The sequence below is a fragment of the Portunus trituberculatus genome, chromosome 49 (genome assembly GCF_017591435.1).
Source record: "Portunus trituberculatus isolate SZX2019 chromosome 49, ASM1759143v1, whole genome shotgun sequence".
NCBI classification, from domain to species: domain Eukaryota; kingdom Metazoa; phylum Arthropoda; class Malacostraca; order Decapoda; family Portunidae; genus Portunus; species Portunus trituberculatus.
The window spans coordinates 12,391,645-12,407,944 of NC_059303.1; the positions used below are offsets into that span (position 1 = coordinate 12,391,645).

General features: G+C 44.0%; 1 protein-coding gene across 1 annotated transcript in view; it reads left to right on the forward strand.

The window, feature by feature from the left end:
* LOC123499329 (G1/S-specific cyclin-D2-like) overlaps positions 1-15,062 on the forward strand; it is a 37,027-nt gene extending 21,965 nt beyond the window's left edge. Inside the window, exon 4 of the mRNA XM_045247205.1 lies at positions 12,242-15,062. Within this exon, the coding sequence (XP_045103140.1) occupies positions 12,242-12,567 (326 nt within the window). The 3' untranslated portion in view covers positions 12,568-15,062. The remainder of the gene's footprint in view (positions 1-12,241) is intronic.
* The last annotated feature ends 1,238 nt before the right edge of the window (positions 15,063-16,300 follow it).

Sequence of the window (16,300 nt, forward strand, 5' to 3'; positions counted from 1 at the left end):
CTCCTCTAGCACACACACATACACACAAACACACGTGTGTGTATGCGTATGTGTGTGCGTGTGTAATATTATCTGCAATGCACCATCTAGATATTATCTTGGCCTTCATTTAATCGTGGCCGACAAAAGAGTTGAAAGAGCAGCCAGTATGATAAACATGATACGACATAGTGGCGTCTGAGCAGCTATTGTTCTACGGGACTCAGGCTGGGGGCCGTTGAAGGAGGACAGAGGTGTTAGGTCTACAAGGGATTCGTCGTTAGCCAGCGGTTGGGGAGGAGGGCTTATTCAGCAGGGGTCGTGGGCGTGGGGTGGACGGCCGTGCCACGCAGACCACATCGTCCAACCGCCATCATGGACCAGACCGCACACTGCCTCTTCCTTCTCATTCTCTTCTTCTTCCTCCTCTTGACTCACCGTGCCCCTCGTCGCAGGTTGTGTCGGCTGTGTTCCTCTCCCGAGTCCCTTCTCCTCCCTTGCCCCTCGCTATTCGTCTATTGTCACCTTCTTCATTGTCGTCACCACCCTTATTTCAGGGCTGACTCTTCTATTGTGGTGTCCCGACCCTCTAGCTGATCTCTGCGTTCCTCATAATCTCTAGCCTCACTGTATGAACCATTATAACGTCGTGAGCTAATGAAGCGAAATCTACGTTCATCTAAGTACGAAAGAAAAAAAATGTATGGAACTGAGCGGCGCTTTGACCGCTTGAAGGAAAACTCTAAGTTCCGCCCTCATGTGGTTACTCACGTTGTTTCCTGTCTTAGCCGCGACCGACAATCCTCCCCTTCTCTCTCTCTCTCTCTCTCTCTCTCGCCTTGACAAGACCAAACATGCTGACCACCTTCCACACCAACACCAAACAGCTAGACCAGAGGCTGACCACACAGGGTTCCGGTGCCCATGACGAGGCCGTTGTAGGCATGGGTAGCTAAGCCTTCTTCCGGTTTCGCAGAATTAGGTTATCAAGGCACCTCAGTTAAGCATTACTTGCAAAAACATTTATTACGCATTACACACATTCGAAGAAAATAAGCTGATAGTAATTCACTTGATGTAAAAACACACTGTTCAATAATTTCTGCCTATACTCTCTTTTTGCCCTTGTCTAACCTGATGATTTCCGTGTCGCCTGTAGGAAACACAGATCTATGGCATCCGGCCAACGAAGGAATCCAGTCGTAGAAACGTAGATGATAGATTTTCTTGTCGATCCCCTTTTTTATTGATAGTTTTCCCCATGGTTTAGCAAGAATCCTGGAATAAGAGCAATGTCAATAATATCTGTATATGGTGAGGAGTGAGTGACGAGAGCTGTGGTGAGCGGCGCCGCATAGGAGGGGGAAGCTGCGGGAGTCTGGTTACTATTAGCATGGCAGGTGTTGCGTGAAGCGGGTGGGTGTCGTGAGTGTAGCGTGAAACATTGTAGTGGTGTCCTGGGGGAGGGGAAGGCTGAGTAGGGACACGTGTAAGGTGTGCGAGGCATTTCGACCAATCAGAATGGCGCGTGCGTTTGACCGGATGTGACGTCATATTATTACTAGAGCCACGAGTCTGCACGAATATAGCCCCACCCTAGCAGGCAGGGGAAGAGAGGGGCACACACCTTGATGATGTATGGGTGATCTGTCTACACACACACACACACACACACACACACACACACACACACACACACACACACACACACACACACACACACACACACACACACACACACACACACACACACACACACACACACACACACACAAGAAATATCAATATATCACCATGACAGTCACATTTGAGCATTGAGCAATAAACACGGAGGAGCAGAGTTGTGGAGGAAGGGGTGTGGGTGAAAGCAGGAAGCTGGAGCATGTGCCGAGGGTGGAGTCCCTTTAAAAGTTACCCAGCCAACGCCTCTCATAATTGTACTAAATTATATTGACGCCGTGAGGGTGCCTGCCTCGTGCTGCCTTCAATTGTTTTGCTATTTGAATAATATTTCCTTTGTGGAGCTATCCTAATTATATTATCGTAGAAGTGTAATACCGACAATATCGCAAGGACAAGTTTCTCTCCAAACAACGATTCACACTTAACTTAACCTTCACCAGTTTTTTTTTTTTTTCAACATGGCCTCTACGACGAATTAGTAAACATGCAGTGGCTGACCGAGTGTGGTGACCAGGACTGAACGCCGCAGGGTACCACCGCCGACCTAATCTCCCACTCCCCCTCAACACTATTGTCTCTGATCCTTATTTTGTATCGAGGTGTGTGCCCGCGTGGTCAGCCGGTGCTTCTGGTAATGCCTCTAAGAATTTTGTAAACACCTTGTTAAAGGAGCGTTTGAGAAGGAGGAGAATAGGAAAAATAGGGGACATAGACCATAAGAGAAAGTGGAAAAGCTATACACTGGGAAGGAGCTTTTAGTCTCCCATTGTTGCCACAGAAATATTAATGACAAAATTCCGTAATTTTATGCTCCCTATATTTCTTATTAAAATAGCATAGTATTTCGTGCACATTTGACTTAGAGTAGCAGGAAAGTGTTTAATACTTGACTAGCGAGTTCCGGTGAAAGACTGCAATATTGCCTGAATGTATGGAGTGTCTGTGTGTCATTGTGTCCGTGTCACTGTGTCAGAAAGTGGGCATGGCGTGTTGCTGTGGCACGAGCCTGGGTCTGTGCTTCACACTAGAGGCGGGGTTCGGGGCCATTCATCGGTGAACACGTGGGTGAACTGCACACTGGTTGAAAACACTCCAGCCTGTGATTAAGGCCTCATCTATGAGTGAATGGTTGAAAAGGGAATTGTACGCCTAAAGAAAGCTGATATAATAGTCCTAATGGGTGGGGGAGGACCAGGGTAAGGCAAGAATGCGGCCACAGCATCTCCAGGGACGGGAGTTGGGTTTCTACCCTGCCGGAGCATCGCTTCGACCCCGAGGGATTTCAATGCCAGTGGAGATAGCAATCGAAATTATAGGCTCAGAGGGTCCTCTGTCGCCCAGCGTGGCTTATCAGAAGGAATCTCTGCCCTGGTTGTAGCCCACTTTGGCCGCATGCGAAAGGGAGGTAGAGAACGTCCTTGCCCTGGTAGGACTTAGCCAGGGAGAAAAAAATGTACCTCCCAAAGTTGTGACGAGGCATCTTAGCAATAACTAGGGTGGCCGTAAAGACCGAATAAGGGAATGGTTCTCTCTGGAAAAGCTACTGGTTGAGTCATCGATGTGCGTGTGCGCGTGTGCCATCAGCAATGCCTGGACGATTCCTTTGTTCACGAGGCTCCTCAGGGGTAATTAAATGTTGTCTAACTTTTTAAATGGGTGGCTGCCCTCGAGTGGCGGAGCATCTGGTGCCTCTGAGGGGATCAAGGAGCCGGTAATTGATTCGTAAGGACGCTGTCATGCCCCGCTGATGAAAGATCGCACCTGGAGGCCCGGTGGCAGCGCCTGAGGCCTAAGAAACACCTCGATGGTTTTAGTAGCTCGGAAAAATGGTTAGCCTTCTGTTTATAACTTGCTGATACCTGCAATTATCTTGCCTTGTATAAATATAAACTCAAGTGACTGTTAGATATGCGTGCTCAGTGTTAGATTTGTTGTCGTGGCGACAGATGATGATGGGGCAAAAGACTCCTGTTGGTAAAGAGCTGCAAACTGACCATCTGCAGACTACTTTCTCGCTGCTGCCCTTCGATGCCCGTGGGTGAGTCTCGATCGATCAGCGTCCCCCCGTCGCAAGGTGTTCTGGCCAGCGGGCCGCGGAGACATCTGCTTGACAGCATCCTCTTTAGCCACCGTTTGTGGAGGAACGCATTGACCCCCATATATTTAATATCTAATGATAATAAAAAACATCTAATCAACGCAAAGTCCATCACTGAAGTGAATTGAACGTCCGTCCCACAACAAAAATAAATGAACAAATAAATATACAAATAGATAAACAAATAAAATAGTATACATATGAAGTTGAAATTACAGTATTGACATTCACAAAAAGTAATTACGCAATGGTGTAATGCTTCTTGATAAAAAGGAATGATCAGTGTACAGTACATAGGTGGAACATGGACTCCTACGCGAGGAAATGATGCACCAAATAAACAGCTCATGAATAAACTGGATATGCGATTGACTCTAACACTGAGTAGATTTCTTTGCTTTTTATTTCATTTCATTGGAGGCCCTGCATTCCAAACATTCTGAGTTTTGCACCTTTTTTCTTTGCTATCAAAAGTGTGATTTTTCATTCCTTGGGTGAAACGTCTGCGTCTCATTTTTTTTTCAGAGTTCTGCTCAAATACCATAAAGTAGCGCACAGATTTGTATCTTCAGCCGTAAGCAGACGAACGAAAGTCTCCGGATTGCTTGACCGTTACGTGTTACCAGTCCAGGTGCAATGGTACGGACACGTGCCCTCTCCCTTCCCTTCCTTCCCCTTCACTTCTATCTTCTTTACTATGCTCCTTTTCCCCGACCCTCGCTCCTGAACTCGCCCATCTCCTGCTTTTATTCACATAATGCCTTTTAACTCCCCTCCCCCCTAACCTCGTTTTCTTTTAGACTGGTTTCGTTTTCTATATCCCAATCGCCGCACCTTCTCCCTTCCCCTTCGTAGCGACGTCTGAGGCGCCGTCTACTGCCCCACAAACCGGTTGTACTCATACATCCTTCTGCACTTTTCTTCAAGGCTGAGCATCTCCTCTCCCAGCAGGGGCTTACGGGAGGTGTCCTGGCCGCGATCAATCAGGTATAGAGCATTATTAAAGACTTTTTACTGGTAACAGTGCCATGATGTAGCTGAAGTGGAAGATCCTCCCAAACTCGAAATATATTGACTGAAATAGTGCTCGGGTCATGTTTCTGGCGGTGGTGCGGGTGAAGACTCGGCAAAGCCCAGGTCCCCCACTCAGACAACTGGGCCTCAGCCGCGACCCTCTCTTAACCAAGCTCAGTGAGGGATGTAATTTCAGTTCTGTCTCTGTACCACTCGGGGGAAGGGAACAGAGGGAGAGAAGGAAGCTGAACACTGATGCCGGCCCGGTCGGAGTTCGAAGTACGTCGTTGTGCGAGGTGCCCGATAAACAAAGGAAGAGAGAATGGGGAAGAAGACTACGGCGATGTACAGCGGGACACAGACTGCTGGCCACCTTAATATAAAAAAAACTGTGCTGGAGCACTTCGAGGAATTAACTTTCTTCACAGACAATGCTCTTATTTCGTTAATATGAAATGACAGGAAAACCTCACAGATAGGCACACAATCACTATCACTAAAGAATATTTGAAATGTATATCTAACTTTTATAACAGTTAAGTTAGTGACGCTGGGAAGAACTAATCACTCCAGGTGGCAATGCAGATTCCATCCCGTGGCGCCTCCCCTGATGAGCCATAAGTTACAGTTTCCCTCCTGTAATGAACCATTACGTCCCAACGACCTATCACAAATGTCACCTAATTATTGCCTTCGCTTAAAATGTCCCCCCTCACACCTCTTAATGATTTATATATATATATATATATATATATATATATATATATATATATATATATATATATATATATATATATATATATATATATATATATATATATATATATATATATATATATATATATATATATATATATATATATATATATGTGGCAATTGACAGTGTGTCTTATTGTGTTGTGTGACATTGATATTATTGTGTGTGTGTTGTGTGTGTGTGTGTGTGTTTGTGTGTGTGTGTGTGTGTGTGTGTGTGTGTGTGTGTGTGTGTGTGTGTGTCACGACAGTGATTTATATATATATATATATATATATATATATATATATATATATATTTATTTATTTATCTATTTATCTATTTATCTATTCATTTATTCGATCGACGCCGCGATAATTATATTGGGTAAGCAAACATAAACTGTATGTCCACTTCAGTGGTGGTTGTTCGAAATCCTTACAAAGGAAGAAGAGCAAAAACATGTCTTCCTTTAGTATTATTAGTGTTGTGGTGTGCATGAATAACATAACTTTCCGTAGTAAAGAAGCACACTTCTTCCTTTGCGGCTTTCAGATCTGACGAAGGGTGTGAAGTTTCTTTTATATCGCTGATGCTTAGGTCTTTCATGATTTGTTGACACTCCTGAGGCGAGGTCTGGGGATCTCTAGGTGCAGTGTGGTCATCCCTTCCCTTGCTTGCGGAGGGTTTTCACGGCTATTCAAGCAGGACAGTGTCGACACAATAGCGACGCGCTGCTCAAAGTACTGGGAGCCCAGTTTATATCCTTCATTATGGTTAAACTCTGCTATAAATCCTGCTTTACTACCGTTCCTTTATGAATCACTCTAGTGTTAAAGTTCTTTGGCACTTTTCTATTACATGCTCGTCAGGATGCGCTACTTACACTGAATTTATGGCATTTAAAGTTTGAGTATATGGGCAGTTTGGTTGGAGAGACAAGTAAAATGACTATAACCTAAGACCACAAGTATTTCTCCTACATCCACGATCACCTACATCATAAGAGAGACAGCGTGGGACGGTGTCCATTCCTACAAGAGTCCATACTCCTCTCCCCTCTCTGCCTCCTGGTTTCAATCCCCCGTCAACACAAGTTTTTATCTACCTTGGAATAGGACCCCTGATTGCAGCCTTTGGCACCAACGCCTGCTGGTGGGTTGGCAAATGAATGCAATTTGAGCTGCAGTTGATCCGCGTGGGGTTCCCGGTGTTGACTTATGGGCAGAATTTCTTATCAGATAGAAGACATTTTCACACGCCTCCTGGATCACCCACCATATAAATATGTTGCTCATCATGTTGATAAATGAATAATCATTGTCCTAGGGCAGTTACGCAAAATGATAAAGAAAGCAAACACTACTGGTGTGCATATGAAGCCTCACGCGACTACGGCTTCTACAAGCGCTTTCAAGCGTCTCACTGGCAGGTATTCATCGAGGAGCCCCAATGACTCGGGGCAAGACAGTGCCGCAGCACCCTTCCCGTACAGCTGAGGATCTTGGTCTTCATTACAGGCAGTGCATGTCTTCTTCGCACACATCTAATTCCTCTCTTGTGTAGCTGAGAGTCGTGCGAAGGTTCAATGGTTGTGAATGTCTTGGACTCCTCTCGCAGTTCAGAGAGTTTGTCCTTGGGTTTAGGACGCATTTGCCCAGCTCTGTACATGTGAAGACGTCTGGCAGAGTGGGATTTGAGGCTGAAGAAGGCGGTGGGAACGTCTTCTCATGTTTGTTCCTTGCTGTGTTAACACCTAAACCGTGGCTAATTTTAGTATGCAAAGTCTGAAGCAATGGAGGCTGCAAACTCGTTTATATATAAAAGGAGTATTGTAGATACGATTTTTCTCTACCGTTCATCATAAATGCCCCTTTCTGCCTTTAACGACCGCAAGATAAATTTATGGCGTATACTCCTGGCATACTTTAATTCATTAGAAAGAAAGGTGATTTACAAAGAGTTTGAGTATTCATTTATATAAATCTAGTTTTTTATTATGACTGCTGCAGGCACTGAAACGAAACGTAATGAAGTAGAATTGCCACTTGCAAAAGCATTATGCAAATACTTTTTACACAACGATATTGAGTATCTATAATATCTTTTTATTTCCTTCTCCGCGAGAAGCCTCATTGAGCCCTCGCAACACCTGCCACCATGAGTCACCATTCTGGCAGTAATGTGGAGATTTAGTGCTTGTTATATAGCCCAATGAATTCAACTCTGTAATTAAGTGAGACGATTCAATATAAATGATGGTAACGTTCTAGATTACCATATACTTTCAAAGCGATGAAAAGTTACTTCAAGAATCACGAACTACCATTGGTCACTAAGGCTCACATCCGAATCACACGTGTTTGGTGCCAGGCATTAACATTAAATTATACTAAAAAGGGCTGCGGTAGGAGCGAAGCAGCACGCTTAGCTGTGTTGCTGCACAGCTGTCTGGTGTCTGATTCACATGTGTGGTCTTTGCAGGTATAAGATAATTCACCAAACACTTTACTTGCCACACCCTGTGAGGGATTAACTAAATGGTGTTTTTCGCAACATATGTGTGTTCCCTCATCCAGCAGAAAGCCTTGGTCACGCCACTGAAGCAAGTTGTCATCAGATCCACATTTCTATACCAGATGTTTTACCGTTTTACCAAGTGTCCACGGTGTTACAAAGATTATTTATTAATGTCTGTGTAACCAGTATCGAGTATCACTTTACAAATTGTCTCCAGCTAATGAACTGTTTCTTCCTTGCTGGTTGAGGAAGAGAGAGGAGTAGACGCCATCTGGTAGACGGGTTACGTCGCCCCACCTGAGGCCTCTGGGTCTAGTCATTGGATACTTGATATGACTCGTTCCCCCAACCAGGCAAACGACCAGCCTTCATGGCAACCGTCCCTTTGAATAATCCTAACGAAAAAAAAGTCACACAAGCATATTCAACAGGAGAATTCCACGTTATCACGATCACAACTAATAATTAAAACAAAGATTTTCAAGGATGATTACGAAGCCAGTCATCTTCAAGCATTTCAATGAAACTGAACATGGCATCTCCGTTTGTTCCTTGCCTGTGTGCGAAACGGTGAGACGCGGGGCGGGAAGCATCACACAGGTTGAGGTGCCTCGAGGGGTGTAGGCCTACAGGTGAGCGGAGTGGTGTCGCTGCAGAATAATTGGCGAATGAAATAGGATCAGCTTATTCCTAGGCCTGCCGGGGTCTTTGATTACGCCCGATCATGTATTGTGAAAAAGTAATAGGCTTAAATCAGGTACTGGTAGTCGGTAATGGTGCGCGCGTCGGGCCGGTGTGTTGGAGAGGGAGGCCTAGTCAGCTTGGCCTTATTTGCATATGATTGGTTTGTAAGAGGCAGGCCTAGTAAATTGTAAAGGTGAATGCAGCAGCATTTCTGTGGGTTCCACTAAGCCGATTACAACATTCATCTAACAACTGCAGTCCCAAGAAAAAATACACAGTGGTGAAGGGAGAGACCTGAAAAATACTTCAAATGCTTTATCAACTAGAATAAAGAACACACCTAAAAACTAGTTCCGCCTAATGCGACGCCATAAAGGAAAGTACGTATCCATTCAAATAAAGACATCCAATGATGTAACTCTTAATATGGGTAAAATGATTATCGAAATATTGATAAGGAGGAAGCTAGTGTGCCACACTGTGGCGAAGCTCTGCCAGCATGGTAGCAACAAGAAGCCGTGAACGGGATACCACGTGGGCGGCGAGGAGACCCAAACCCTTAGACGGCGTGGAGAAAGGCAGTGTGTAGCGGGACAAGGGTCTAGAGGGGGTGGTGGTTGATGAACTAAGTGCAGGAAGAATGAAAAAAATAACGTTGAATGATGTTAGGTAAGGCCTCAGGGATTTTAGTGTTTTCACTTCAGACTGTTATTACAATGTGCATTATAACAATTTTATTTTACATTATTACATACTTGATGTTATATAGCAAAAGGTAGCTGTATATATATATATATATATATATATATATATATATATATATATATATATATATATATATATATATATATATATACACACGCACACGCACACGCACACGCACACGCACACGCACACATACACGCACGCACACAAACAGATCATTATTGTGAACGGAACGTTTATATATTAGAAACTGCATCACGTTTTGTGATAAAACAGGAAGCTTTCACGACTTAGGAAGAAAAAACAAAAAAAAAAAAAAAAAACAGTCGTTGGACTCCGATGTCCGCCATTTTTAAAGGTCCAGGTGTTAGGGGAGGACCGCGTGGCTGTAGAAAACGGGTGATGGGACGCTCGCTGTTTCTTCACGATCCAGTCAGCGATAATCTGACACTATTCTAATATTGAAAGCAATGCCTGGGGGAAAGTGTGCTTAGCTAAAATCTGTAAAATAACTTGCTTTAAAAATAAATGATTAAACTGCTTAACTCATAAGTAGAGCATTTAAATCTCCACGAGGTGTGCTGTAGACGTTGGACAAAAGAGGTCCGTCTCGCCTCGGGGCCCACAATGCCGTCTGGCAGCTGAGGAGGGAGCCCTCCTTTCCACGCTGCCCACAGCCACCTGGCACAGCCGGCTCCCTCTCCGCCAGGCAGAGACCTTTACCTGCACCGAGGAAAACTTGGATCACCACCACATGCTCTTCAAAGCCAAGCTCCGCCAAGGCACAACCTTGATCAGCTCTCGAAATTTGATAAAAGTAAAATAAGGAATTTAAATCAAATTATCTTGATTCATTACTATTGTCATAAGTTACTGTACAAGTTTTGCACACGGCATAGCATTCTTTGTCAAGAGGAGCCCTTTAACAGTACGGTCGAGTAACCACGATCCGGAAGCCGGAGCGGTAGTACGTACTATACAACGAGAGCGCCAATGGGCACGCCATGATAATTAGAGCCAGTCGTGTTCAAGCCGGACGTTCAACCCTTTAAAGCCCGATGCAACAGTGGCCACGCGCCGGAAACTCAGAGTGGCTGTGTCCGGGATGAATGTAATTTTCGGGAATTTCAACGCAGCACTGGTCGTGATCAAAAGCGTGTCATGGGATGCTGGGATGCTGTTTATCCATTTTTATTCATATTTTTTTATAGTACTTACTTTCTTAATCCCTTGTTTATTTTCTTCATCCATCGCTTATTTTTCCATTCCCAAGACTACGTTCTTTTATCGCTGGTGATGCTGCTCTGAAATACCTAAATGACATCTAAGGAAGCTGAGGACACTGTCTGGAGTGTCCCACCCTACACGCTTCTCTTCCGTTCTCTCGCACTTCCTCTTCCTTTTCCTCTTCCTCACGTGGTCCCTTTATTTCAGTCGCTTTTTATAAAGTTTCCGGTGTTATAAGATAATATCTGAACACATGGATTTTTTTTATATTCTGGTGGAAAAAATAGCACCTCACCTACATGGCGCCATACTTTTTTTTTTTCAAGAATATAATAAACTTACACCGAACTGAAGTTGCGGCGTAGCGTGAAAGCGTTGTTTTAAAGGGCGGCTGTGTGCTGCAGCTGCCAGGGCGAGGAAAATAGGTCCCCAGCGCGTTGAGGACTCACCAGGGGTGCGTCTCCACCCGACGCCAGTGGTTGCCACATTCACTCACTTTTTCATTATTAATGTCAGTATATAAAATATTAGACTGAAATAAACAATTACGCAATTTATTAAAGACATAATTTTGGCATCCATTATATAAGACTGGTTCAAGCTAAAATATGGAAACAGAACATAACTGAAAGGGAAAATGTACTCTTAAACATTCTAGAATATATCATAGAATCCCCAGTTATTTACTTCGTCGTAGATAACTGCTCCTCGAGTTAAACCATTTGGATGCAAATGGAACAGCTGGTGCAGGATTTTCGGCCATACGCACACACCCCTCAGCCACCAATGGGCCTCGCGTCTGGTGTCTCCAAATCCCCCTCAGTTCCCTGTGCGACACAACAACAATGCAAAACAATGGGGCAGGCGAGGACAATGCTGCCCAGCCGGAGGGGTACAATAGGCCTTGCAGGTCGTCCTGGAGAGGGACTCGCCCTCGGAGGGATTTCTGGGACGAGGGGCAGCGGGGTGACGAAGGGCTCCCGACGGTCTTCAAAGTTCGCCCGCTGGGTACAACAAGAATCATTTCAGGGGCTGAGGCTTGGGCCGGAGGAGAGATTATTGTTGCAACTTGTTTTGAGGTCTCGTAGGATTGTCATCAAGACGGGTAGTCTGTCACAGACTGTTGTTGAACCCAGGAGGCCAGACTCCATGGTGATAGTGCCTGGGAGCCGAGACGAGTGAATAACTCGCGATTCAAATTCCCACAATTCATGGCAGTGGGTGTTCTGGATTACTGCGAAGTTCTGGTGTCGTTAGACGTAATTGCTTTGGTCCTGTGGAGATAACTGTGGGATGAAGGAAAGCCACTCTTACGAAATGATGTTTTCTTTACTGAATAGTCGTTTGTAAGGCGTGAAAGGATATAATTTAGGAGTGGTGACACAAACCTCCTGCGAGGAAGTACCAGGAAAAGCGTGAAATCTCAGCTGTCCTATGCCTTCACTAATTACAGTGATAATGATTTTCCAAGAAATTCAATATCGTTGGACTCGGTCAAAATTACCTGTGCACTTCAGTATAGTATTATAGTGAATATTAATGAATAACATCGGCTTTGACTTTACATTCTTAAATTTTTTTTCTTTTCTTTCCAGAACCAGAGTTCCTACAAGTAGAACCATCTGCACTTGCTGTGGCCTCCATCATCTCAGCTGTGAGAGGACTGATTCCTTTGTCCGAGTGCACCGCTGCCCTCACCACCTTCGCAGCAGCTGTTAACCTCGACCCACATGCGCTTCATGCCTTAGTCAACCAGGTAGATCTGGTTGTAGAGAGAGAAGCCATGCTGGTGCCCAGTCCAGTGTCCACTCAACAGACACAACAGCCTCTCACCCCAACAAACAAACAGCAACCACCAGAACCAATGGAGTTTTTTGACGTACAGAAGACTCCCACAGAAGTGACGGATATCCACTTCTGATGTCGAGACAGGCGACAGTAGCGGATGGCGCTGCTGCTTGGAGTCGTCGAGTCCGCCTTGAGTGCTTGGTAATTAAACTCGTAAAAGACGTGTTGCCGGGACGCGGGCCTCGCTGCTTCCACCTTCAGCTCAGGTACAAAGTGGGTCGGTGAAGCCTTCATGCAAGTCCACACAAAGCTAAACATGAGTGTTTCTCAGGATGCAGACATCACACCATGCACATCAGCGTGAATTCCTTTGGCGAGGATTCATATACACACATATATTTTATTTCTATCAAAGGACTTGAAGCCAAACCAAAGACATGATGAAGGTGGGGCGGTGGTGGTTCTTCTGGGTTTGGTCCTCACTGCCAGACGTCTACATAAAAAAAATAGGGGAAAGTTCAGCGCCATCTCTTGTAGTCCTGAGAGCCGGCACGCGTCCTCCAGGCAGGGCGATCTGGCTCATACCAAATGGTGTAGATCTCAGTCATATTTTGTATCCAGTCAAAGTCACGGACGGGGACACACGAGGGTAGGTCACTCTCGGCTGTGAGGTAACTCATGTCACTTAAAGACACACACACACACACACACACACACACACACACACACACACACGCGCGCGCACACACACACACACACACACACGCGCACACACACACACACACACACACACACACACACACACACACACACACACACACACACACACACACACACACACACAAACACACGTCAAAACATTAAAACTCAATCAAAGTATTCTGAAATATATAATCAAATCTGCATTCATTTTGAGATATTGTGACTGACTTGAGTTACGAAAGCAGCAATCCTTCGTCTCGTTCCGGGAGAGCAGTAGTGTAATGTGGTAGCTGCTTCAAAGTCAGTCAAAATACTGTGATGAAGTTGGGACCAAACTGTCCTATTATGACACTGATTTAGCTGTTGCATCACACCTGCTCGGAAAAGTTCCTGTGTGGGACCCCAAAGTGCGTTGGATAAAACGTGTCAGTATTATTAAGTAATAATCAAATCTATGTTAATGAGATGTCAGAACTAAGGTGCTGTAAATTTCGATTCTCAGTGTTTGTTCACGCCTGAAATACACCTGTCCCAGAACACGGTGCCGGGCATTACTTCCGCCAGGTGCTCTCGCTCAGTCTGTGTGCCGGGCAAGCATAATGCAGGAACAAATTCTAATGATCTCGTCGGTTGTGTGAGGAAATAATGCACAAATTTTGTACTCTTGTATAAATTGTATCATGTATATAGTGTAATTACTTTGTTAATATTGCTACCATAGGCTATTCTATAATATATATTTTGAAGTGTTATAATGTCACTTCGATGAAAGAGGAATCTTCGTTCTTTGAACAAGGAATCTTTAAGTAACGTTACACAATGAGTTAACGCCATTCACAATGAACTGGTCTCCAGAAGAGTTCTTAGTGTTGGCTCTAAGTTACCTGAAGAAGTGCCTTGTGGAAAATCAGTGCCTTCAATTGTTGAGTATGTGAAAACTTCAGGCTTATTGCTTGCCTTCTTTATTCTGTACGGTAAATTGTGCCTTAAAATTGTTTCTTAACAAATATTGATTATTTTCTCGTTTGTACTTAAGACATCTTCCGTCATAATTTGTTAAGAGAACTATATTTGATACTCTGATTCATGCGCTGCGAGGAGCAGACATGTTTTCAATGATGTAAAAACAATGTTTCATGACAAAAAAAATTTTGTATGCTATTTATGTTGGTGTCAGGGTGTAAGGGGCAGGGCGGGGCCTGCCTGGGCCGGCCCGCGAAGCCTGCTAGCGGCCGTAGCTCTAGTGTAGTGTTGAGCCTGGTGTCTCAGGTGTTCTCTAGTCGCGTTTCCTTGTTGCTGAAGGGTGTCATTTTGATGGCTTGAGTTCACTTTGTACGTTTTCTTTATGAAAATTTGAAAGTTTTTTTTTAAATATATATTTAACATCCTATGATAAATGTTTTATAGGCTTCTTAAATATGTGTCCTTGTTTTTTGTTTAAAGTTTTATCGCAATTACTGGTCCTCAGTAACAGCCGTCATGAGTATAGTCTTTCTGCAGCAAGTTTACAATATTTAAGCTATGACGTGCCTTCTAGCCAAGAGGTCGCCATAGGCTGCTAAGGTACAACGTGAAGGAAGGTCAGTGAGTGGTCCCTGACGCACACTGATACACTGCCGCGTCTCGTGGAAGGCGCCTCTCCTAAACTAAGCTCAGTGGTTCATACACTGTACAAAGTAATGCACCTCACTGGTACCGTGTGTTCCAGTGCCACCTAGTACAACCACTGGAGCAGCTGTTAGTCGCAGCGCTCAGGAAGCTGCTTCACCGCGTATGGTTGGTAGACCAAGTTATGCATTAAGTGATTGAAAAATGATATTTGTACTCGATTAATGTTTATGTTCCGTGAAAAATTTACTTCGTATCTTGGGATGTAATTATTTATAACATAAGCTGTGTTTTGATCAATAAATGGAGAAGTTTAAACATCTCTTTTTCTCATCTCCACTTCTACCTGTGTCTCGATCCCGGGGACACTACGAGTACACCTACTCACTGCTAAAGTATCAAATGTCATCCTACCTGCTACAATGTCTGGAACAATAGAAAGCATTTAGTTAATCTAGAGGAAAGATAAAACCTAACAGTAAGATGATATCTGATCTAACCATGGGAAAATATAAGCTGAATATACATTTCTCTTTGAAGTATGAAGTGTATAGAAAGCGTTAGCAGGCACAGCATGTCGGATATGTAAGCTGATAGAATCTAACAGAAGAGGAGCCTTCATGGAGACTCAAGTGATAAAACATCTATTTTGTATTTCAAGTTACTATTACTATTACTATGTATTAAGTATTTCTCATTACTAATAGTTAGGAAAAAAAAAACTCAAATCTAAATAATATCAAAATCTAGGTAAGTACGAACCGCAAAAATAAAACAACACAACAGAGAATAAGAGCAAAAAAATAGACAGAAAAACTGGAAAATAAATAAAACGCCAAGAAAACAGCAAAGTATTAAGTGGATACAATGAGATCACCCTTGAATGGAACAAAGACATTGGCTAAAAGTAAAAACTACTAATAAGCGTGAGAAGACAGCCTGGTGAAGACAGTACCAAGGTGACGAAAACTCAAGTAGACAGAGTACCAACCGCGGGACGGAAATTCAGGGCGACACGGGTTCGTTGAAGTGGAAATCGAGTAGGATGAAATTTCAGCCACAGTACCAACCTTCATTTTTTGGAATAACCATTATCAGGTGGAATCTGAGATAAGGTAACTTGGGAAAAGTGTTCGGTGTGAGAAAGTGGTTATTGGCGATGTTGATTATGATGATAAGGGTGATGGTGATGATAACGACTCACTGTATCAAAAAACACGGCAATAAAGGAGACAGAATAGGTATGTACATGTACCTTTGTGTTATGTCAATGAAAAAAAATATACTCGCATTCGAAAACAACTTTAGGTAATATGTCAACTTTATTTGCACCAACAATTTCAGTCTCCTGCGTGTTTGAAAATACAGAGTATAACCATAATAAAAATGAAAAGCAAGGTAATAGTTCTAGAGGAACAGTGTGTTCCGTTTTGCTTCCTCGTGCTGGGAGGCCCCGCAGACCACACCCCGGCTGCCCCGCTGACAGGATGTGGTAAGGAGCAGCTCTCTCAAATTCTTCACGTAAGCCGAGACGATTTCACGAAGGGCAGCTGAAC